The 24,085-nt window shown below is 37.1% G+C and overlaps 1 protein-coding gene across 2 annotated transcripts; it reads left to right on the plus strand.

The window, feature by feature from the left end:
• Positions 1-247: 247 nt before the first annotated feature.
• On the plus strand, positions 248-24,085 carry LOC139139857 (protein aurora borealis-like). Of its 2 annotated transcripts, none has more exons than XM_070708800.1 (10): positions 248-268; positions 3,982-4,203; positions 6,393-6,530; positions 7,358-7,451; positions 8,453-8,524; positions 9,079-9,135; positions 9,707-9,933; positions 11,505-11,649; positions 13,008-13,220; positions 15,857-24,085. In XM_070708800.1, the coding sequence occupies exons 2-10, from the start codon at positions 4,015-4,017 to the stop codon at positions 16,825-16,827; spliced, it is 2,106 nt and encodes a 701-aa protein (XP_070564901.1). In that variant the 5' UTR covers positions 248-268; positions 3,982-4,014; the 3' UTR covers positions 16,828-24,085. The 2 variants fall into 2 exon arrangements, with proteins under 2 accessions (XP_070564901.1, XP_070564900.1); XM_070708799.1 differs by lacking the exon at positions 248-268 and adding an exon at positions 584-693.

The raw sequence follows: 24,085 nt of genomic DNA on the forward strand, positions 1-24,085 counted from the left end.
TTGAAACTCTTCCAGGCCCCCCAGGATATCAGATGGTCCACCCCTTAGTATCATTGTATTGAAATCATATCACCGTATCACAAAGAGACGAGAGGTATTAAATATCCAGGAAGTCGGCAGTGTGCCAGGGACGCCACTTAACTGTGTGGTTTCCGGATGTACCCATGATGCATCAGGGGGAGTTCTGAATTTTGATTGGTCGAAGCTGTCTCTCATCTGCAGAGGACGCACTATTTAAAAGAACTCTCCTGGCAAGAGAGTCACGTAGGTAAATACCTTCCGCAAAACTGTACTGTATATAGGGTAGGTGTAAATTTTCTCCTCAATTTTACTGTTCTTTGGTTTAACTATACGGGTTTCAATGTTAGCATGTCGTAAATGACACGAATTTACACTATACAGGTCACGATCTTGATCGCCGGGTTTCGAACTCAGTCAGATAAACATAGATAGTAGTGACAGATCGTCGGAAATCAGGAGAACTAAAAGCAAGTGTTTATTGAATTCTACTGAAATGGAAATGTGGTCATTTTTAACGAACACAGTTCACACCGTTTCACAGCTTTGTGTATTAACACTACAACGTGAATCGGTGAGCTTCCGTTCTGCCACAGTACGAGCTACTCCAAAGTACTTATGGAGGAGGGACTGGCGTAGCTGCAGTGCTGTGCTAGTGTTACTGGCTCCATGGAGGTAAAATCCTTTTTTATCTCTATGCTAGCTCGAGGTTTTGCCTGGATATGTGGATGAGGTGTAAAAATTAGTCTTGTCGTCCCGGTCTGACCCATTGCCTGGATATGTGGGTGGGGTGGAAAAATCAGTCTTGTCGTCCCGGTCTGACCCACATACCCTGGCAAAACCTCGAGCTACAGCACTGCAGCTAGGACTGGTGTTAGCCCTGCGTACGATGCTGTGTGTTCATCTACAGCTAATCGCCCCGCTCACCACATGTGGTGAGCGGGGCGATTAGCTGTAGCAGAACACACAGCATCGTACGCAGGGCTAGTAGGACTGGTGTAAGTCGACACCCTGGGTCAACATGGTTTCTAGACGTTTCGGCACCAAGTCGTTTTGGCCGAAGATGTTTCGGCCTCCCGATTTCAGGCCCCAAGTCGTTTCGGCACCGCGACCCAAGACGTTTCGGCACTGCTCAGGGCTATCTGAGGCAACTAGTGCTGGAGCGTAATGTTGCAAATCAAAGCACTAAAAAAGTAAGTGTCAAATGACATCCATGTACATCATGCTTCACTTTGTGAGAACATAGTAAGAGACCGTAAGAAAAAAAACTTCATATCATTTTCAAATCTGTGACACAAGTTTATCGATAGCAATAGCCGCCGACATGACAAATGTTTGAAAGCGGTGCCAAAACAGCACGGCAAATGTCACACAAATGCACAGAAAAGTACTGGTCAGAACGCAAAGGTCACGCTTACGAATATGACTGGTCAGTCAATTACTAAATAGTTTGAAAACAAATCGAAACAGGGATGCCAAAACGTCTTGGGTTGCAGTGCCGAAATGACTTTGGGCTGGAAATTGCGAGGCCAAAACGACTTGGTGCCAAAACGACCAGTTACCGGTCAACATTGCAGCAGTTCCGAAGCCAGACCAACCGAGTAAAAAAATGTTTTTCGAGGGTCTATGCCACAACTTTTATCGGCGGTTATGTGTAAACCCATCATTCAAAATCAGCAAGGAATGTTGTTTGCACAGGCACTCCTTAGCTGGGTAGTCTGCTAAATGGATCGATTTTCGACTGGATCTATCGATCCCATGGTCGATATGCCCGCAGTGGCAGACTACCCAGCTAAGGAGCGCCTGTGGTTGCAATGTTTGCTACCGAATGGGAGCAGGTCACCTCAACCCCTGTCCGTTCTGACCCCAATAATTCAAACCCTCATGTCACTGGTTGTGGTCACCTGGACCCAGCCTGACACCATAGTCACTTTGACCTTGTCACACTTTCCCTGTTTCATGACAAATTTTAAGTATATCATGCAACTTGCCTGGGAGATTTGATGATGTTTCTGTGAGAAAACCAGCTTGCTTCAAACCATAATTTATCAGTTTTGATGAACAAAATGCAGGCATCACAGCCCAGCACCTGTGCGTAAGTGGCGACAATTTTGCCTTGTACAAGGCACAGTCCAGACTGTGTACAAGAAAACAATGCATCTGCCTTTTGGCAAATGGTGTGTTCTCGGCATTAAAGTAGCTTCTACAAAAGTCCTTCAAAGTGCTATGAACATCGAACAAACCTGACAACATGCTTTCGAGATATTCACAAGTTTGTCCTCTTTCAGTTGAGGCCATATTCTTTGTTGGGGCAAGTTGGTAATTACCCACCAATTTAGCTAGCCATATACCACGGTCCCTCCACAGAGGGACCGTGCATATACCAAGGGAACTTACTAAGCTAAATTCTGTTTTTCTATCTGCAGCAGCAAGATTAGATCCAAACAAACGCAGCGTGTAATAAATTTTACAGCCAACATTGGTGATCTGATAACTAGGATGAACCATAATGTACTCCATTGTCCGCTTCATGTTTCTGTAATTTAGCTGGGCGGAGGGAACTTTGGTAGTGATTTGTGGCTCAATTCATTGTGTAGCATGTTGAATATTGTTCTGATTGCCGGCTGGTTTTCACAGTACAAGTATTCTAAAAAAGATATTCTGTCAATATTTCACTGGCTGCTATCAAGGGTTTCTTCACCCACAAAAAATCAAACAACCAGTTGTGCAGTTTATGTCAAACTTTTTGATTGTGGCCTCCCAGGATGTTTTGGGCAATGGTACTGAGAGTGAGATGGCCAATGACATGCTGGAGTGCCGTTTGTTGTGCATTTATTCTCTATGCAATATTTACAATAGTTTAAATTCTTGTAGCTTTGTGCGATTATTTTCCTTGTTACATTGTAAAATATCAACAGATTTTGTCATCTTGTCTCAAATTTTGATGGAGCTTTCCAGGCAGACTGTAAAGTTGACTTTTTTATGAGTGGCTGAGTGGTTTTGTATTAGACTCCTGTGAACCACACAGTAAAGACTGGCTTTTGAAAGATCAATATACATGGGATGAAACTTTTGTACAAAATACCATGTTCTGTAATGATGTTACTTTATACAGCTTTTTCAAACCTAGTTATGTGTAATATTTATCAAAAAGAAGACAAGGCATGATATGATCTCTTAAGATTGTGTTTTATTCCTTGTAGTTTTCATTCCCAATCCAGTCCCCTTTTAACAAACCTACATGAAGTTGGTTCATCCCGGTTATCAGATCACCATTGTTAGCTGTAAAACTTGTTACCCGCTGTGTTTGTGTGGATTCCATCTTGCTGCTTCAGATAGGAATACAGAGTTTAGCATAGGAAGTTGGTATATGGCTAGCTAAATTGGTGGGTAATTACCAACTTGCCCCAACAAAGAATAATTGCTTCAACTGTAATACTGAAGGAAAGGTAAGAGGCGTGTCAAGGTGATAAGGGTAAGGGGTCAAGGTGACTAGAAACCCCAACTGAACTACAGCAAGGTCGACACTACTTAAGCATTCCATCATGATGTGTGACATCTAACTGCTTGAACAGAGGATGTCCAACTCAAGGGTGCTAAGGGATCGTCAATCATAAAAGCAGATGCACTAGAAATGTAAATCCTTAGTTTTGATGTCAACCCTCCCCCTCAAAATGAAAATGGAAATTAATGTGAAATTAGTTTCAGGAAAATGTGTTGAATACCAACCTGTCTTTCATGCAGACACTGTGCAAAATCTACACACATGAATATAGATACACAAATTGCACTTTTTCGATGTTCAAAGTATTCTTCTATCAAATTCAAATTTGTTTTTTAGGTTTTTGAAATTTTTGTCCATTTTTTTCTTGATGAGCATGAGTTAATACTGCGTTATACTGCTCAATGCTGTCACACTCTTTACATATAGATGACAACACCAATCTTTTTATAATTTTTCAGTCAAATGAGCAGCCAAGAATATCAGTTTTAAATATGGATGAAATTGATGGAAGTTCTGAGGATAAATCACCAATTATCAAAGGAACATTCGAAGTGAACACAGCCACTCCCGAAGATGCCCTTATCATCAATCCATTTGAATCCACAACAACAGATACCTTACATCTACCTCAGTTTAGTCCATCAGTTTTCTCTAAGACAACATCGCCATCTCAGAAAAAGGTAGGAAGATATGATATGCCATGGCAACTTTCTTTCTCATATAACGGTAGTGGGAACTTACATGTTATAATGACATACGTTTATGCAAATAATATCAAAGTGCTTACAGTAAGGTTAAGGTTCCAAGTCAAGTAATTGACATTTTTAATTTTCTGGTGGTTAATAAGCTCAGAACCCCAGTAAATTATATATTTTCTGAAAGCCTAGGTATAGGGGAACATTTTGGTAACCACAGTGTCACCATTATTTACATAACTATCACGTGACAGGTCATTTGCATAACCTTTCAAAAATATCTAGGCTTTCCGAAAAATATATAATTTGTGGGGTTCTGAACTTATTCAAGGGACAAAGTTGTCCATTTTTCATGAATTTTGTTTGATACAATATACAACTTATATTGTTTGGCATGTTGAAAGATACTGAATGAATGGGTGACAATGCCTATATTCAACTTCGGTATTAGACATGATACATGAAACCATCGCGAAAATGAATTAATGGTCATGACCATTAATTCATTTTCATGATGGTTTCATTTAATTTGTCTAAAACCAGGGTCAAATATGTGCATGGTCACCCATTCATTCAATATCTTTCGACATGCCAAACAATATATCTTAGTAGTATCTCGCATCAAACAAAATTCATGGAAAATGGCCGACTTTGTCCCTTTAACCACTAGAGCATTGTTAGCTTAAAAAGGTCAGTTTTTTGTCTTGGAACCTTAAAGGGCCATTATTGTTGCTCAGTTGCAGGTTCTCATTCTACTTCCCAAAGCATGTTGAAACATCTTTGCTTGGGAACATGGCATCTATACATGTAAGATGTACTGTTATTGTTTAGTTACATTTGAATTCTAGCCTAGACCAAAATTCTCTTGTCAATAACAATGTAGTCTACACATGTGCAGGCTAAGGTGACAAGCTAAATACTGTGTACCTCAACATGCTTTTTGGGAGTTGAACAAGAAACTGTAGTTGACATGGCTAATAAAAATACTAAAAACTTCTGAAAAGTTGCAACTACTGGTCCTTTAATCAGCAAAGGTAAATACCTTGGGAAGTACAATAAAATGGTTTTTGACTCTTCCTGCTAAGTAGTAGACTTGGTTCAAGTCAGTGAATTTCAAAAAAATAAAATCATTTGTAATAGTTTCTCTTGTGTCTTTTGAATTTCATACGAACCCATTTGGACTTTGGCAACCCAGGCCAGGTTTTCCTGGCGATTACCTTGCAATAAGTTTGAGTCTGTGCATTGGTGAGCTAGTTTCTGCCTGATTCACTGACTTGGACTTCTTGCACAGTACCGGCGGCTAATTGGACTGTGTACACAGTGATGTAAAGCAAATACAAAATGATTGACAGCCCTCCCCCAGTTATTCTGGCCGAACGCATCCACTTTGACATCGAGTATGTTAAATGCTTAGCAAATATGGCATAAGTTCGCACATTGACTGCATTTTAAAACTGATCAGTTGACCATCGCAAATCATGCGAGATTACCAGAGAAAAGTTGTTGAGAGTTATATTCAGGAAATTACATGTATGTGTTTGTCTGCACACCAACTGATGGCGGTAAATCACTGATGAACGATGTCACCCAACATTGTTCTGATTTTCATTGCACTCAACATTTTGATCAACAATGCCATGTGAGTTTTATGCACATCTCTTGGGGGATCGAGAGGTAACTCCTCCCAATATGCCAAATACGATGATGTCATCTTATGAATAATAGATCAGTAAATACAAACGTCATCTCATCAATAATTTATGGCAATGCAGATCGTGCAAGAAAGCCAAGTCTGTGATTCCGGGAGAAACTCCCCTGTATAGCGTTCACCCCACTCATCACATTCACCCCACTCACACCTTTCACATGAAAGCAAAACACAAATCATCGCATTCACCCTACTAAAACATTCACAAATCACAGACTTGAACCAAGTCTAGCTAAGTAGTAACTAGGTACATTGACGAAAACACTGTACATATACATGTAGAATTGATGACCATGAAGTAATACTTTAGCTTTACTAATGATAGTCAGACACCTTTTAGTTGAAGTATTGCCATTTGAAACTGATGCCTTAGGTATTGTATTTCATCAGAGTGATTTCTGACCCATCATGTTTTGGTGATTCATTTTAAATGGTGCTCATCTTGTCACATGTAATTTTCTAACAGAACAGTGAGAGTCCATTTCAGTGGTCCATTGATAACATAGCAATGCTGAAACCAGTGGACATCGATGAATCATCACAGCAAGAGAGTGTACATCCTGACACAGACTTGGAAGAGAAAGCTCAAAATGCAATTGATAAGGTTTGTTGAATAATATTATCAATATCAAAAGAGATATTTTCCATTATCGCTTCACAAGTTGTAATGTATAATTGATTAAATCTTGAAGTTACTGCGGCACCACTAGTAAGATAGCAAACTTAAAGCTGTATTTTGTTAGGACAAGGAGAGTTTTGGGTTGATGTATATAGTTTAATTTAACAATGGTAATTCAAAGGAATAATTTAACAATTGAATGTACACTTTCCAGGTTCTCATAAATTTTCTGCCTTTGGAAGACTTGATGGACAAAAGATTAATTTTCAGTTATAGATTTAAAACTTTAGTTCATATTTTAGACCACTCCCTTTCAAAGCAAAGTACAAATGTCATGATCACCATACAAATATTGGTAACAGAGAAACAAATTACCCAGAATTTATAAATATTTGAAATTCAAATGACTGATATACAAATTTCAACACTACTTAGAGAAATGAAATTTTCAATTTTCACCAAAACAAGACAGTGAAAACTTTATCCAAAAGCTTCAAACTGAATCCATACAAGTACCATACCAGCAAAGTATTAGAAAAATCTGAGAACCTAAATGTCTGTCCCTGAGTTCTATTCAACCATATTTTACTTGCGTTGTTTTCAGCAGACAATCTTGTCATGCACTGTTCTACATGTATAATCAATGCTCAAGCTCTGATTATTCTGAAAGACTCACATGCATTAGAGTGTATCACTGTGCATGACTCAGCTACTATATATAAATACAATACCTCGATCTGGCATTGAAGTTACTTCCTGGAAAACACAGCAAAAGACAGATCAATGTTTTATGTCTTTGTCTATTGCTACAGTTTTTCTCACAGAAACATGTGGTGCCATCCCCATGGTCTGAACCCGTACAGATAAAGCATGTGACGTTCTCACCGAATCCACCGTCCACAAGATGTAAGTGAAACTTGTAATGTGAGGAAGACATTGAACATGACAGAAATGAACATATGAAACAAGGCATCTGTGCATCATTTTCTAGAAGTAGTGTGATGTTTTATTAATTGAATTCAGAGACAATGACAATATTCTGCAAAAGAAATTTCAAAAATACTTGTATTCACATTTAATGCTATTGAAGAAATTCCTTTTAATAGTAATAATATAATAATATTTATTTCTTTAAAAACGCCTTCCATGAATGGAACATCTCAAGGCGCCTCACAAAACACAATCAAAGAACAAAAATTACAAGAGTAAAAAAAAACATAACTGAAAATCACAATTAAATAAAATGAAAAGACAGTCACTGAATAAAAACTACACAAATGTCATTCTTCAAAAGATAGGTCTTGAGATTTGACTTAAAAACATTAAAATTAGGAGACGTTGAACGGTTCTGACCCCAAAAGGCAGTTTGTTCCACAAAAGTGGGGCACAGACAGCAAAAGATCGCTCACCATTTCACCTTTTCACTTGACACAAATCACCTGATGTATTGATTTATAATAGAGTTACTTGTTCAAGCTTTTATAGCCAACACTACCTATGTTTTATATAGCAAATCAGAGTTTGTTGAGCTGATATTCCAAGGATTAAGTTTGACAGAGGATTAAGCAGCTATCTCCTTGGTTTCATCAGACTGCTTCCACTTTCCTTGGCCATGTATTTCATGTACCCCCATTCAAGAATGTGTTCACCTCCAGCCTGACAGAACCACTTTCACTTTCAGCTGAGCTCCCTCTCAGCTTTGCAAACTCAAGTCTGCAACCCAAACCTTTGCTTTGGAAGCCAAGTTATATGTATGATATGATATAGGCTAATCATCTCCCAGAGCCAGTGAAGCTTTTAAAAATGTATTGCCCCTTAATAAGAACATTTATGTATGGTTACAACAGAGGTACAAATAAGATGTGCGATTATTTTTGTTGTATACATCTTTCCGTTTCTTTTTTCAGACTATGATGGCAACTCCTCAATGTTCTCTCCAGTAAATGCTTCAATACTGAATAAAGGAAGAACTGTTGATGGTACGTAAGTCCTCTGTAATGCACTGTCTGATGAAGATCAGCTGAAGAGATAGGCTCTAACTTTGTTCACTCATTGTAAACCATATTTTTACATCAACTGTCTCAGTCAGGTGGTGTAACACATGGGAATTACCTTGTTTTTATGATTGCATTGGAGAACTGTGATTTAAATGCAACTGAAAGTGAGGTGATCCTCACAAACATAAACACAAAAGAAGGAAAATAGCACAGTGATTAGAGAGATGACATCTCCTGCTCTTTGTTACAACATTATAATTATCAATGTAGATTATTGAAGAGCGATACTGTTTTTGGCAGTGACTGGTAGATGACAACCAGGAGGTTACTGGTACTTGTATCCCCCATGTAATACATGTTGAGTGTTTACCAGCATTTACCAAAATTCTAGTATTGCTTACATTTTAATTGAAATCAGTGTGAAAGGGTTATTCAGATGGAACTGTAAAGATACAGTGAATTGCACAAATAATACATCATTTGTAAATCTTTTACTTTCCTTACATAAATTTCTTGTTTTGTTTTGTATTTTTCAGCATCTTGTCAAACAATTCTTTCACTTCCTGTGAACTTTGACCTTCAAGCAGTCCTTGGTGAGTTTTCAAAGTGTGATGTTTAATGGCTATGTAACTACCCATTGTTGCGTAGTTCAAACGTTTGTGGGTGGAACTCATAGCCAGAGTCCAGACAAGTTAAAAACTGAGCAAGCGCATAGTGTAACGCAGTAGCTTGCACCTGTGTCCTAGTTAACTCTCAAGAATATTGGCATAAAGCATGATAAAAAACCTGTTCTTTGGTTGACCTTAAATAAGATTGTTAAAAATTGTTTCAATAGGACAGTAGGAATACTGTGCAAAGGTGCATAGAATTGTACACAATCATTATGATACGCATAATATGTGTTTGATTGCATGAGTAGACACATTTGCTTATCCATTTGTCTAAGATTTTTCCTCCTTTTCAGTTCAAAACAAGGAACAAATCTCAGACTACTTGTCTGTCAGACAATGTCCAAGGATGTAACATGGTTTATCCCATAGATACAAATTACATGTATCCATTACATTTCATGTTCTTTTATCTGATAATGCTAACATTTATAGCAAAGGCCTCAGTTTATTGTAATGTCACATTGTTTAAAATTTGATTTGGATTTCATTGCAGGTGCAGAATTTTATCAAGAAAGTGAAATGGATGAAACCTGTATGTCATCGCTGAGACGAAAGTTGTTCTTTCAAGGTGATCATTCTGAGGTTCCAAGTCCAGTCAAGGGCAGCACTAATCCATCAATGGATCAGTGCAGGGTGAAATCACCGCCGCTGTCACCAGCTAGTCATCCAAAACATGGCAGTGTAACAAGTGATGAATCTCCAGTGAAGACACCATCATCAGTAAGTTGGCATTGCTAAACTGATTCAGTCTGTTGGTTAATTGACAACGTGATAACAGATCACAGTTCCAATATACTTAGGGATGCATACCTGGATGTTTGTGATATTCCAGCCTGATTAACTGTATCATGAGACAACATCAGTTTTTGCCATATGCATTCATATTAGATCAAAGTGTATCTTGTACCTTGATTACTGTGTGCTTAACTTTGCCAATAGGTAATTACACAGGTGCGGCACAATCCCAGTTGCCTGGAAATCAATTTCTTATGTCGGTATATGACCGATAGTTGTGGTTGTTATCCAGAAATTGTCCCTTGGTATTGTACTTTACTGAATATGGACAACACTTTACCTCCTTGGCAATGTGAGGGTGGAGAGCATTGAGACAACTCATTATGGAATCCAAACAGCAACATAATCATCTGAACGACATGATCACTAACCCACTTTGTAGCAGACTGATTTTACAATTAAACTAAATTTCATAAACACATATTAATTTGTTTTAAAAAACCCAACATTAATCTTCTATATATAGCAAAGGAAACTTTCCTAGCTATCACTATTTCTTGAATCCAAATAGAGCAATAGCAAATAATGTTCCTAACAGTTTCACAGATAATTTAATTGTTTCAACGTAGCCAGATTTAAGTGCTGTTTGCTCTCAGGGGCATGTTTATATCCAACAATAATTTATAAAACCAGATATGAACTGCAAATGCTCACATGTTTTATTATATATTGCAGTTATGTGTAAATTTGAACCTTTGCCACATGTTTGCAACTTCATTGAAAGTATAATGATCAACATAATGAATAATATTCACCGCCGATTGATTCTAAAAGGTCATGAAGTATACAAATATGTAATTAGCTTAAATAAAAATATTAAAGTTCTTTGACTGCTGTCATTGAATCACCATTTTATATAACAAGTGTAATTACCTTTGGCCAAGTCCTTCAAGCCATAAATGCTGAACTGTGAAAGCTCATTAGATATGCAAATTATAAATTAGCTAACATGAAAATGTGAAACGACTTTTGATATTGTTTTAACCTGGTATAATCATCAATGAACATAGCATGTTTTGCCAACTTTGATAAAGTGAATCCCAGTATGTATCCGTAATAAGAAAAGATCATTGAAAATGCAAATTAGGAATTTGTTGAAGAAAAAATGCCTAATTATTTTCAATAATCTTCTATCATAGTATCTTCAATATATGTAGCAAGTTTTGTCAACTTTGGTCAAATCAATTCAAATATATATCCCTAATTAGGAAAGTTCATTAAATATGCAAATTAAGATTTGGCTGAAGAGAAAGTGCTTAATGACTTTCAATGATATTGTATTATAGTGTCTTTAATGTATACAGCAAGTTTCATCAATTTTGATCAAGTCAAATTAGCCATCATACTACCAGAAAATCCTTAAGGAGAACACTGTATAGTTTACAAATTGAAACTATTAGTTTACAGTAAACATACCCTCTCAGTGTATTAACAGAACAAGGACTTTGATTTCCTACACAATTTATGTCAATTTTTGAATTTTTGAAATATTTCAGAACCAGTTCTCCTCCAGCCCCATTCAAGAAAAACTTACGCCACTGAAGCCAAAAAGGTCATCCATTTTGTCAGTTGCTATGGATACACCATCACTTTCACCAATTGCAAGGCCTATTTTGAAGACACCCAGTACAGGAAGCTCAGGTGAGAAGAATTGACCAAAAATGCAATCAGAAGCTGGTGTAGTGTATACATGGTTTTAGTGATAACCCTTTTCCTGCCAGACAGTATCACTTCCCCATCAGCCAATACAGTAAAAAGCAGTATTGAGCCAAAACATGACGTATTTTCACCCACTTGGTTTGGTCTGTTATAGCATCTTCAGTCCAAAAAACGCAAGTTTACAGTATTTATGTTTTCATCAGCCTTCAAATCTTCAATATTATGTTAAAATACACCATGTGGAATATGTTGTGTTTCTTTAATTTTAACCATCTTGACCTGATGGTGAAATATGGACTTGGCAGGAAAAGGGATATATGTACTCACACAAATAGTGAACGGAGAGATTGCAAATGTGGCATTTTGACACCATAAAATTATGCTGGCAGAAGTGATTTTTGGTACTTCGGCATGTTTTTTAGGGAGTTTTTTAACAATTTTATAAAGTACCATTTATCAACATGTAGTTTAGGCAAATTATGTAGTAGCAGTAGGTCTTTTTTGTATAAAATTTCCCAGTATATATCGAATGAAACCAAAAATGTGACATGTAACCAGTTTTCATTGCCATAGATTAACCCATGTTTATTGTTTTCGATGATGAAGTTGGACTTCTCTAGACAAAAATGTTAGGGGGTGGAGTGATAGGTTTGATGGAGAGTAATATATACAGTACATAGCCCAAACATGGGACTATGTGCCCGAGGGTAGGTGACCATTTGCCCTCCTTACGTCGGGCAAATGGTCTCCTGCCCGAGGGTACATAGTCCCATGTTTGGGCTATGTTTTTATTACATGCCTCTCTTACACAAATTTCACTCAAAATATTTAGGTTTATTGGCAAATGATGAACAAATGCTTTATTTCCATATTGGACGAAAATCTGTTAAAAATCGAACGATTTCAACATCGAATGGCGCAATGATATATTTAAACTACTGTTATGCGGTTTATCAATTTCTTTCTGCAAAATTTTCCAAAAACCGGATTTCCTAGGCAAAACATGAAATTTCAACATTTTTACATCAAAAAGTTGTCAAGTTGAAAATAGTTCCGGTTCACTTTCAGTCCAATGATGACTTTGTGGCCCACGACCTCATCGACGAGTTACCATTGAATCCTATGGAGCGTGCGATGTTCCATATACAAGGCATGTAATAAAAGATGATATTTAAAATCAAGTGATATTTATTTTGAACCCATGTCTCAATCATATTGTGTTATAGTCAAGATTTACGTACCCTTCAGTCATTGTTTTCGTATTAATCCATTACACTGTTGAAGTAATCTAGTCTTCATTCACAACCTGACCTGATACATTCTGTGCACACTGATTTCAGGTGGCAGTGGCAGATTAACAGTTCCAATGACTCCGTCCACATTTCGAAGAGAAGGCACACCATCCACAACTGAAAGACTACGCCATTGTTTTGACTTGGCATCTCCAGATTTATCTCCGATCCATCAAGACTGTAGCAAATCACTCCGGCAAAACATGAGTACGCATCATGAGACACCACAGAAAGCATCTACATCCTTGCTCTACACAAGAGGTATGCGATAAATTGATTGTCATGAGTGTTAAACTAGTAAACAGTTTCAAATCAAATCACAGGGATTTTTTTTTTCATTGGCAGCGGGGTGTTTCTGTATAATTATACATGGGCACAGCCTCATCCACTAAACCATTTTTATGTAAAACACAACCTACATTGTCCAAACCAATTTCCCAATTCACCAATATGGTGGTTGATGAGCACACATCAAGAAGCAAAACTAGCGTCAATGTCACCAAAGCATGACTGGCAGGGATTGAAAGTTGATTTATGGCGTTAGAGTTTCATGTCCAATTTCTAATAAGAAATGTTTGCGGTAGGTTTTCAAACCCATTAGCCATTTGGTGCAGCATAGTCAACCAAGTTCAATCAGCCAACTTGTAAACTGATACAGTATTTTGATGATTATGTGGCTGTTAGTGTATTGCTTGAATGACCTTGGCAAAGGTAGTGATGAAAGCAGCAAATGCTGTCATCATACAGTAACATATAATTTAGACTGGTTTTATGAAGATTTTTTGTTGGGGAGGGGGGGATGGGCAAGCAATGACATAAAAAAGCAGAAAATGTCTGTGGTTGAAGTCATTGTTTATTTTTATAAAAAAAACAGAGAAAACTATGAGATATTTTAGGAATGTTGATTAGTAAACCCAAGGATTCATGCATACCAAGTTTCAAAGCAAACCAACAAGAACTTTTGGGAGAAATTATTTTTTGATTAAAAGGGAAAATTTGCCCCTAAATTACAGATATGAAAATTTTACCTCAATTTGAACGAATTTGACAGAGGTCAACCTAATGATCATGCATATCAAGTTTCAAAGCAATCGAACAAGAACTTTTGGAGAAAATGATTTTTTGACCAAAAATGGGAAAATTGCCCCAAAAATACAACCATAAAAATTTAACTATGATTTGAACAACTCTATCTAAAGTCACCTCAAAGTGCCTGCATACCAAGGTTCAACCAAATCTGACATATGGTTAGAGAGTTTTAGCTATTTGCAGGATTTCCATTTTTACCTCATTTTACACTACTTTTGACACCGGGGCATGTTCATTTGAACAACTTCACATCTCCATCCTTGAGTGCACCTGTAAACCAAATACTAAGACAGTAGGTGTTGCTGTTTTTGAGTTTTTGGAGTGGATGGACATACCGGTACGTCTGCACACATACCGGTACAGACATACATGCATAGCCAGAACGGATCTCGTCAATGAAAATCAGCAAAAAATGTGTTCAAAAAGTAGTATAAAATACTGACGGGGCTCACATATGACAGCGTTCAAAAATTGTGTCAGGCAGTAAATAGAATAGCGTCAGGCTTGGCCTGTACCACTTTGAAATTGACCTTTCTGCATCGATCATGAGCATTGTATCATCCAACTATCATATGATATTAAGTCTTGGGTTATCAATTTTAATAATCAAGCCTTTAATGAGTAAATATTATTTGCTGTTGATTAAAAAAACACTCAAACAAAGTATGGGTTTTGTCCCAGTTTTGCATAATTTTGACTGAGTTTTATGTAAAATCCCTCCAAATCGAGCTTCCCTACCCATCTTTACAGTGGCTCTTTTCGGACTTCATCAGCCAAATGCCACATAATGGTTGAAGGTCTCACGTTTGTTGGAGATTTATTGAAAAACTTATCCAATGGCATTTACCGGTATTTTCATAATCCGTCTTATTTCAATTATTTTTGAAGGAGTTTGGGGTCATGTAGGTGGCATGACGTACTTGCAAGTCATTGACAAAGGTTGCGTAACTGAAAACTACTTAGGGTTTGATGACACCTATGGTTAGATCACTCCAAGGAATTACACACTGATACACTCGTAACATGTCGAGTTTCATTTGTTTTTTGTCATTAGGCCAGGTATTTCTGTATTCAAACGGCGAAATAATGATATACACTGTACACCCTATTTTGTGATATATCTCAGAGGTTAATCATCAATCCAAATGTGCAAATTTTAACCAATTTCTTTGTTTTCCTTCGGTATCATAAAACCACACAACTTCATAGAGTAAGCGACGGGGCTCACATATGACAACCTTCGAAAATGGTGTCAGGCAGTAAATGGAAGAGCATCACATGATCCGCTCGACGGTCCTCAAAAATACACAAAATAGTCATTAAAAAATCTATAATTCCTGTAAGATTAATTGGATCAACTTGATTTGAACAAATCCCCATCTTCCTATTTCGAGCCGAGGTGTAGCCAACTGTCAGCAACCTCCGTGCAGGGATTCTAGTTTAAACGGTTTACGGATACAGCTTGGTGTTCTCTACCTTTCTGTCCATCCATCCATCTATCTACAGTATCTATCCACACTACTCTACAGCAACCCAATCCCTATAGCACAGACTGACTTGTCAGTCAGTTGTGTTAAGAGCAGTGATTTCATCTTCCTTCATTTGCCGAGTAACAACCCAAGCCAAGACTTTCACAGGTTACTGGGATACAAATGTGCCTAGAAGCCAAAACGGAGTCATGGTGAGATATGATACAAAGGAGAAAGTTAAAGAAGTTTTTGATATTACTGGTACATTAATATCATGCAAGAATGAAGAAATGTTGAAGTATTATGATTGTAATTTACTCTATGAATCTATATCTACAGAGAGAAATGGAAGACAGACTTGCAGTGTATCAGCTAGTCTCCATGGTAACAACAATACAAATCAAGGGAAAGGTACACAATTGTCATCAGAGTGTGGTCAGCATCCAGGAAACTCAATGCATGATGAGAAGAGCTGTATGAATCTTGACGAGGACCAGCAGATGACGGAGAACAGTATGGCAGTATTTGGTGGTGACGCAGACTGTGCTGTCGACAGGTACTCTAAAAACGGTGGAAATGGTACACACCAGGATGTAGATGTGGGAGAAAGCACTACCCAGCTTGAAGGCAATATGCAAATTGACAGTGGTGTTAACATGCAGAGTATGGACATAGAATTCACAAACTCTGAAAACACTGAGAACTTTGCAGTGACAGTTCAGAGAGCTATGACCCATCGAACACTGAGAAGTCTGTCCACAGAGACAGATAGCAGCATGGATAGTAATATTGATATTGACATGTCCATTATACAACCAGATGGACATCACAACGATAAGGCAGCAACCGGCATAACTGACAAGCCATCTCAACCATGGCAGAAGTATGGAGAGACATTTTTCCAGGAAAACGCAGTGATCCAACAAATGACTGATGTATTTGTTACGGAGGAAAGATATGACACTATGCAATATGGAAAACCACAGTCAAGAGTAGACCATGGAATGATGGATTCTCATCCCAAGGAATTTCCATGTCCGTCCATCATAAATACAACTGAAGTACATGAACACACTGATAGGCCAGATCCCAAAACATTGATGACAATTAATCCCATACACCCACCAGTTTTTTCTCCATCATTCCTACAGTGCAACAACAAACCAACACCTTGTGGAAACAAATTTTACAACTACAACTCTCAGAGTCGCGTCCTTTCCAAAGTGACTGTTCCAAGAATAATAAACCAAACATCAACTGGAGCACCACAGTTTCCATGGCAATTTTCATCAGGCCATCATCAAAGTTAAACAAACTATAACATTGAGAGTTAGTCTTGTGTACCGCTGTGCTTTGTTGATTGGGTAATGACAAATTAGCATTGGATGCAGCAGAGCACAGTGACATTGTCTTTTCGCTGTATGTTGGTGATTTATTTTTCATATAAGGTTGTATGCACCTCAAAATCCAAGACTTAAACTTCTGCTAAAACTTTCCATGAGTAACCTTTGAACTATTCTCTTTCAAAATCGGATGCGCTATTTTGCGGGTTGCGGGCTGCGGGCTGCGGGTTGCGGGCATGAAAAAATGTGTGATTTTTGGTATCATTTTCGCTAGTAGATAGAATAAATGCTAAAATAGTATCTAGATGTATTTGTTTATGGAATAAAAGCCGTGAACTTCTTGAATAATGCCGTTATTTTAGCTTACATCTGGTAAAGCACCACCAACGTCAGAATAGTCCATTTCCCATCCAACATTCGCCGTTGCACAGCGCACTGCCGATCGAAGCTTTCGAAATGATATGACTGAACACGGATGAGTAATAATATGAACACAAGACAGATTTCACAACAACTCGCTATATTAACTTTTTATGTAATGATTAGGACGGATAGTTTAAAGTAAGTTTCGGATCGTTGACAACACAGATGAACTGGGAGATGAACTTCGGTTCGTTGAAACTCGACACGCCTAATAATTTGTTACTTTTTCATAGAATGCCATGCCCTTCTCACACTTCAGATTAGTTCAACCGCCGATAAAAGCACAATTTTCAGAATCGTTTTCAATGCCGTTTAAAATTCGTAACTTTTCATAGTCACGCTGGATCAAATGCATATGGAGCGACTATCATGCTGCAGGTGCAAGTCATAGAATATGTTCATGATATTAGGAGATACACAATTATTGAGAGCTGCAGAACACAAACTCATCCAAAAATATTCCTATTAGATCGATTCCTGAAAATAAGTCAACGCACCGACGTGTTTTTCCCGCTGAAATTCTCGCGTAAAATGTTAGCGGAATGTCGTTCTCTGTGGTCGTGACCTCGGTTGAACCGAAACGGCAAAGTAAGCTAAGTCCATTGTCGTACGTCTTTTTCTTTTTAAAGATTTCATGAAAATACACGGCATTTAAATACACAACACTTCTACGCTTTTTGAAGTCAAATCTTTCCTTACACATTGCATTTAAGTAGGCATTGTTTAATTTTCTGTATGTGTTGCCCTAGAACCGAATTGTGAATAGATGCATTACAAAGAATTTACTTCCTATGGCCTGATACTAGAAATGTAACAATTTTCATTCCGCGATAAGTGGCGACATTTCCGAGGCGCGAATTTTTTTGTCAGTCTGGTATTATTTCTCACTCACATCCATGGCAAGAAAGAAAAGTGATTTCAGATCCCAAATTATTTGTGATGGCCAGGCAGCTCGGAACAAATAAATTGGTCCTCGGAATCGCCGCTTTTAGTTTAGCAGATTTTGATTTTTTTTCAGAAACATGACGTATTTTCACCCCACTTGGTATGGTCTGTTATAGCATCTTTAGTCCAAAAAATCAATTTTACAGCATATATGTTTTCAACAGCCTTCAAATGTACAGTATTATGTTAAATACACAATATGGAATATGTTGTGTTTCATTAATTTTAACCATCTTGACCTGATGTTGAAAATATGGACTTGGCAGGAAAAGGGATACTGTACGATAGACCTGATCATGATTATTGATAATAGACACCTTCTAAAGGTTTTATTTCTTATATACTAAATGCCATATTACATATATTAGAAATCTAGCCATAATTCTAAAAACCCGCAGCCCGCAACCCGCAGCCCGCAACCCGCAGCCCGCACTTTAGCAGATTCTCTTTCAAAATCAAGACTTGAAATAAGTGGTTACAAACCAGTATTGGTTTGTTTCTATGGAGAGTCGTCGTGCTGGTCACATTTGACATTCAGTAAAATCAAAGTCAACCTGCATACGGTTGATGAACATGTTGAGCCACCCAAATCTGACAGTAATTGTTGGTTTGCATCATGAAACAGAGACATGATGCACATCCATGTGTGCTGTTCTCATGCTCAAAAGTGAAACTATTGGTATCATAAATTCATAAGAAAAAATCTTCCAAAACATTTTACTGTCAAAGCCACAGTATGCAAATGGTTGTGTAAGACTCAACTCTGAAGTGATGATCCACATAGACCCTTCAAAGCAGCAGTCCTGAATCCCTGGTTCTTGCATTAGTTCCTATTGACATTAACCCTTTGAGTACCCAAGTCAATTTTGGTCACCTTTATAAAATATATCCCTGTCAATTTTTTTAAGATTTTTGTTAAAATTTTGATAAAAAAGGGTAGCCAATGAAATGTAATATACACTTGGTCAAAAATTATCAAAAAAATTTCAGAAAAATTCATAAAAGTTAGTAAAATGTTACACTAAAATTTTGGTGGGAAAAGTTACAGCATTCGAAGGGTTAACTATTTCCCCTATGACAGCCCCTTTGAAAAGTGATATCTCTTATTCCAATGACTGGAACTTGTCATGGTCTTCAATTAAACAATAGCTGTAACTTTTGATAATATTGTAATCATTTGTATTCCGTAAAATAATATGTATATTGTAATTCTTCCTTCTGACATACAGTATGATGAAATATGTAGAATCAGACTTGCAAACACAACAGCATTCATTGTTATTATTGAGAAAAGAATTCTAGTCCAGACTTATATTCAGTTTTCAACAATAACAACATACATGCTGTGTTGAAAAGTTGAACACTACGCGTTTTGATTTGGCTGTAGGAGAAGGATAAGAAACTGTATCGGTATTTGCTTTGACTGACATCCTTACTGATGTACCGTATGCTGAGCTGTTCTCACCTGGCTAGAATGTGAAATGTGTCGACATTAATCTGAATCAGAATTTCTCCAGAAACGTGTGACAACATTTGAAGTACTAAAATGAGAGAAGGCTAGACATATCAGTATGAATGACAGACACATAACTCGTATATGTATGTAACTTCAACAAGAAAAATGTCACGCTACGGCAATAAGCAGTCCATTTCTTCACTTATTTCATTCATCTGTATCGGATTGTATCATATTGTATAGCATTGTCATATCTGTCTTTACCTGTAAATTATGGCAGACTGACCAAGTACAATTCTCGTCTTTACAATACTTTTTTTGTTTGTATCTATTGTGCATGTGTGTGACATGTACAGCATGAAGATTCATTTAATGAATTTTGTAACACAAATTCTTTGCTATCTTGATAAAGATTAAAATTTTCTAATTAATGCTTTCTGGATTCATAGTAAATGAGACCATTGATTCAAACAAGGCAGGTGTATAAAATATTCTTCAAATTACGTCATTGAAAAGATAGTTCGGATATCCTACCCATGAATTTTGAAAAATATTGTAAAAAATTTGTAAAATTCTCTTTGTCATGCTTGCTTTACAAGTTCAGTGCCTTAAGCACAATATTTTGATTTTGTGGTTATGTTCCTTTTGTTTGTTTGGTTGATTTCTCACTTTTAACTTTCAAATGGTCTGATTTGGTTTCGTTTTTGAAAGATCTTCTTTGATTACATAAACTCAAGGGGTGGAAGATTATGAAACAAAACTATATATTTTCAATGATCTGTCCACAATCCTCATGACATTGTTTCATTTTTCTCTCTCCATTTATACTGTGAATGTGACATCATTTTTTTCATCTGTTAAAGATGTACTGTTAATCCCAATGGTCAATATTAGACCGTACAATTATATGTATGCATTATGCAAAATTGATAAAAAAGTGATTATGTTGTGTTAGTGCAGTCGGTAATGCAACGGTCCAATGGATTTGAAGTGAATGTCCATAACTGGCAATCTTACAAACTGTGCTAGGATAGGATGTCCGTGTACATTGTACATGTAAGTCTATTCAAACGATATATTTAAAAGCATGGCACAGCAAAACGACCAGCACCCTTTATCATTTTGACTCCAGAGAATTACAGCAATCAGAATGATAATAACAATCAAAGCACATCTGTTCAAAAAGTTGACATGGTCATGAAATATCCAGATTCTGCAGTAGTTGCACAGTGAAAAGCATCAACTTTTTTGTAATTATTGCCATTGCTTGGTTCAGTACAGGTTAAATATTTACTGTTTAAAATTATTACACAAAAGACTGCGTCACTTCAAGATTTAGCATTCATGTACCCCTGTGTATGTTTATCTTATTGCTGTTTGGCTAAGGTTTTACCCCCTGAAATTACCATGCCAGAGTTTCTCAATAATATGCCACATACTGATTGTGTTGATCTTGTAGAAGTTCAAGTTGATTTGTGAAGTCACCTCTTCAATGTCATAATAGTCTGAATTTCAAAGTGATTGTTTTGAACGTGAATTTCTCATATTGTTGTCAATGTCACAGGACTAAACAAGGCCTTCAACTGCTGGGTAGAATAGGGATTTGACTTCCTTCAATAAACCTTTTGGTGATGAAGCCCTATTTTGTGACTATCAAGGGCACCAATATTATCAGTTGAAATCATTACGCATGACTTTTTTCAATTTAAAAACAGATCCCAGAATATTCTACAATTTTATTGAGACGTATATATATTGATTTCTAACTATACAATGTTGCTACGGTAATGCCTAAGGGCTGATATACCCAGGGCTAGAACACTGCTACACAAGGGTAGAATGCCTCAGGGCTGATATACCCAGGGCTAGAACACTGCTACACAAGGGTAGAATGCAGCAGGGCTGATATACCCAGGGCTAGAACACTGCTAGACAAGGGTAGAATGCCGCAGGGCTGATATACCCAGGGCTTAGAAAACTGCTACATTGTACTGTTACCTGCTTGCTACATTTCTAAACAAAATAGGGCATGCGGCATCATCACATGCTTTCTTCTATTTGGTTCAATATTACATATTATAGCCCAAACATGGGACCGTTTGCCCATGTCAGGCAAATGGGCTCCTGCCCCAAGGGTTCCATACTCCATTGTTTGGGCTATAATATTTTTATCACATGCCTTAGTTTTCACTCAAAATATTAAGGTTTATTGGCAAATGATAATCAAATGCTTTATTTCCATCTTAGACGAAAATTTGTTAAAAAGGGAACCATTTTCATCATCGAATGGCGCATTGCTATATTTAAACCACTGTTATGCGGTTTATCAATTTTTTATGCAAAATTTTCCTCAAATCGGATTCCTATGCAAAACATGAAATTTCAACATATTTCCATCCAAAAGTTGTCAAGTTGAAAATAGTTCCGGTTCACTTTCAGTCAAGTGATGATTATGCAGCCCACCATGTCATCAACGAGTTACCATTGAATCCTATGGAGTGTGTGACATTCGATATACGAGGCATGCTATAAAGAGATATCTTGTTATTTCACAGCAAATTTATATTAAACTTATAGCAAAAATAGAAAGACAATATTCAAGTAGATGCGTAAGATAGGCAAATGCATTACTAGTTTATGAACAGTAAATTCATCGATATTAGTGTGGTTCATTTTCATCATTACACAGCAGTCTGCTAGTCTATCAAGGTCTGTAGATATGTGTTTTAAGGGATATGTCCTTCTGAGTAGTTTATGGTATGAGATAAAATCCATGATAAACAGATGCCTGTTGTAAGTGTGCACTCAGAACAATCTTGTGTAGCTTGTTTTTCCTTGGTACCAAATATCTTTTTTGTTAGAGGAAATAGTATGAGATTCTACATACTGGATTTCCAAGTCTTTCTCCCTGTTGCAAATAATTAGAAAATGTTTTAATGTTCGTTATAGATTCATTTGTATAAGCAAAAGTTGTGTCAGACTTTCAAGCATGTCTAGTTTGATAGTTTGAGCACAGTATTGTGAAGGACTGTCTGTGATTGTTGTATCTCACATTCCTGGCTGCTGGGAGTGCGGGATCGAGAGTGTGGGATAAATCGATCCCACACTCTCAGAAACCGTCCCACACTCTGCAGTAAATATTACACGACCTCTGATTGGATGACAAGTAGTCTGTTTTGTTCCACGCGCAAAATGTTATCCAATGGCACGACGAGTAACGCACGGACTAGAACTACAAAGTAAGCAGGTCAAAGTACAGTGGCCAGACGACAGAGTTGTCACGATTTTTGATAATATTGTACGTGTCCAATATGAATTTAACGCATTTTGTGGTCATGTGAGAAAAAGAATCTCACACACCAAGGACCTGGGATCAGATTTCTCACACTCGTTGGGGATATTTTGTCTCACACTCGCCTGCGGCTCGTGTGAGACAAAATATCCCCAACTCGTGTGAGAAATCTGATCCCAGGTCCTTGGGGGGGTGAGATTCTATTAATCTCTATGATGAACTGTGAAGAGGCATTAAACCTTTGAGTGCTGTAGATTTTACAACCAAAATTTTACTGCAAAATTTTGAAAATTTAAAAAAAATTTTTGTGTAACTTTTTTGACAATTTCAGGTCAAATGAACATCACTTTTCGTTACCATTTTGATCAAACTTTGGAAAAAATCTGAAAACAATTGTCTGCCTTACATTTATGAAGGCAACAAAAATTGACTTCGGTACTCAAAGAGTTAAAGGGACAAAGTCGCCCATTTTTTCATGAATTTTGTTTGATACAAGATACTACTTATATTGTTTGACATGTTGAAAGATGCTGAATGAATGGGTGACCATGCATATATTCAACCCCGGTTGTAGACACGATACATGAAAGCATCGCGAAAATGATTTAATGGTCATGACCATTAATTCATTTTCGCCATGGTTTCATTTAATTTGTCTAAAATTGGGGTCGAATATATGCATAGTTACCCATTCAATCAGTATCTTTTAACATGTCAAATATAAGTAGTATCTCGTATCAAACAAAATTCATGAAAAAATGGGCGACTTTGTCCCTTTAAGAAAGAAAGATCTGTGCATCCATAGTTGACGGTGACTGTCACTCTTGTCAAAATCTGTGAGTTGGATCAAAAATCTGCTTTGAGGATCTTATAGTCATACCAATGTTCTGTATAAAAACGTGAAAAGCATTGTCAAATTCTTCTCAAATTGATCATGTACAATATCATTTCATTGCTGAAAATTACACTGCTGGTATTAAAAGTATGTCGTGTTTATACAATGAAAAAGTTATCACAAGTGCAATTGGTTGACCAGGATATTTCAAATCGTTCTGTAATTTCACAATCAGTGTTGAAGATCTCAGCTCAATAAACAGTGTTAAGTTTAA

The sequence above is a fragment of the Ptychodera flava genome, chromosome 9 (assembly GCF_041260155.1).
Source record: "Ptychodera flava strain L36383 chromosome 9, AS_Pfla_20210202, whole genome shotgun sequence".
NCBI classification, from domain to species: Eukaryota; Metazoa; Hemichordata; class Enteropneusta; family Ptychoderidae; genus Ptychodera; species Ptychodera flava.

Coding starts and splice junctions, on each gene's coding strand:
- LOC139139857 (XM_070708799.1), top strand. Junction 6,531..7,357: donor CTCAAAATGCAATTGATAAG/GTTTGTTGAATA, acceptor CTATTGCTACAG/TTTTTCTCACAGAAACATGT. Junction 13,221..15,856: donor ATCCTTGCTCTACACAAGAG/GTATGCGATAAA, acceptor CTATATCTACAG/AGAGAAATGGAAGACAGACT.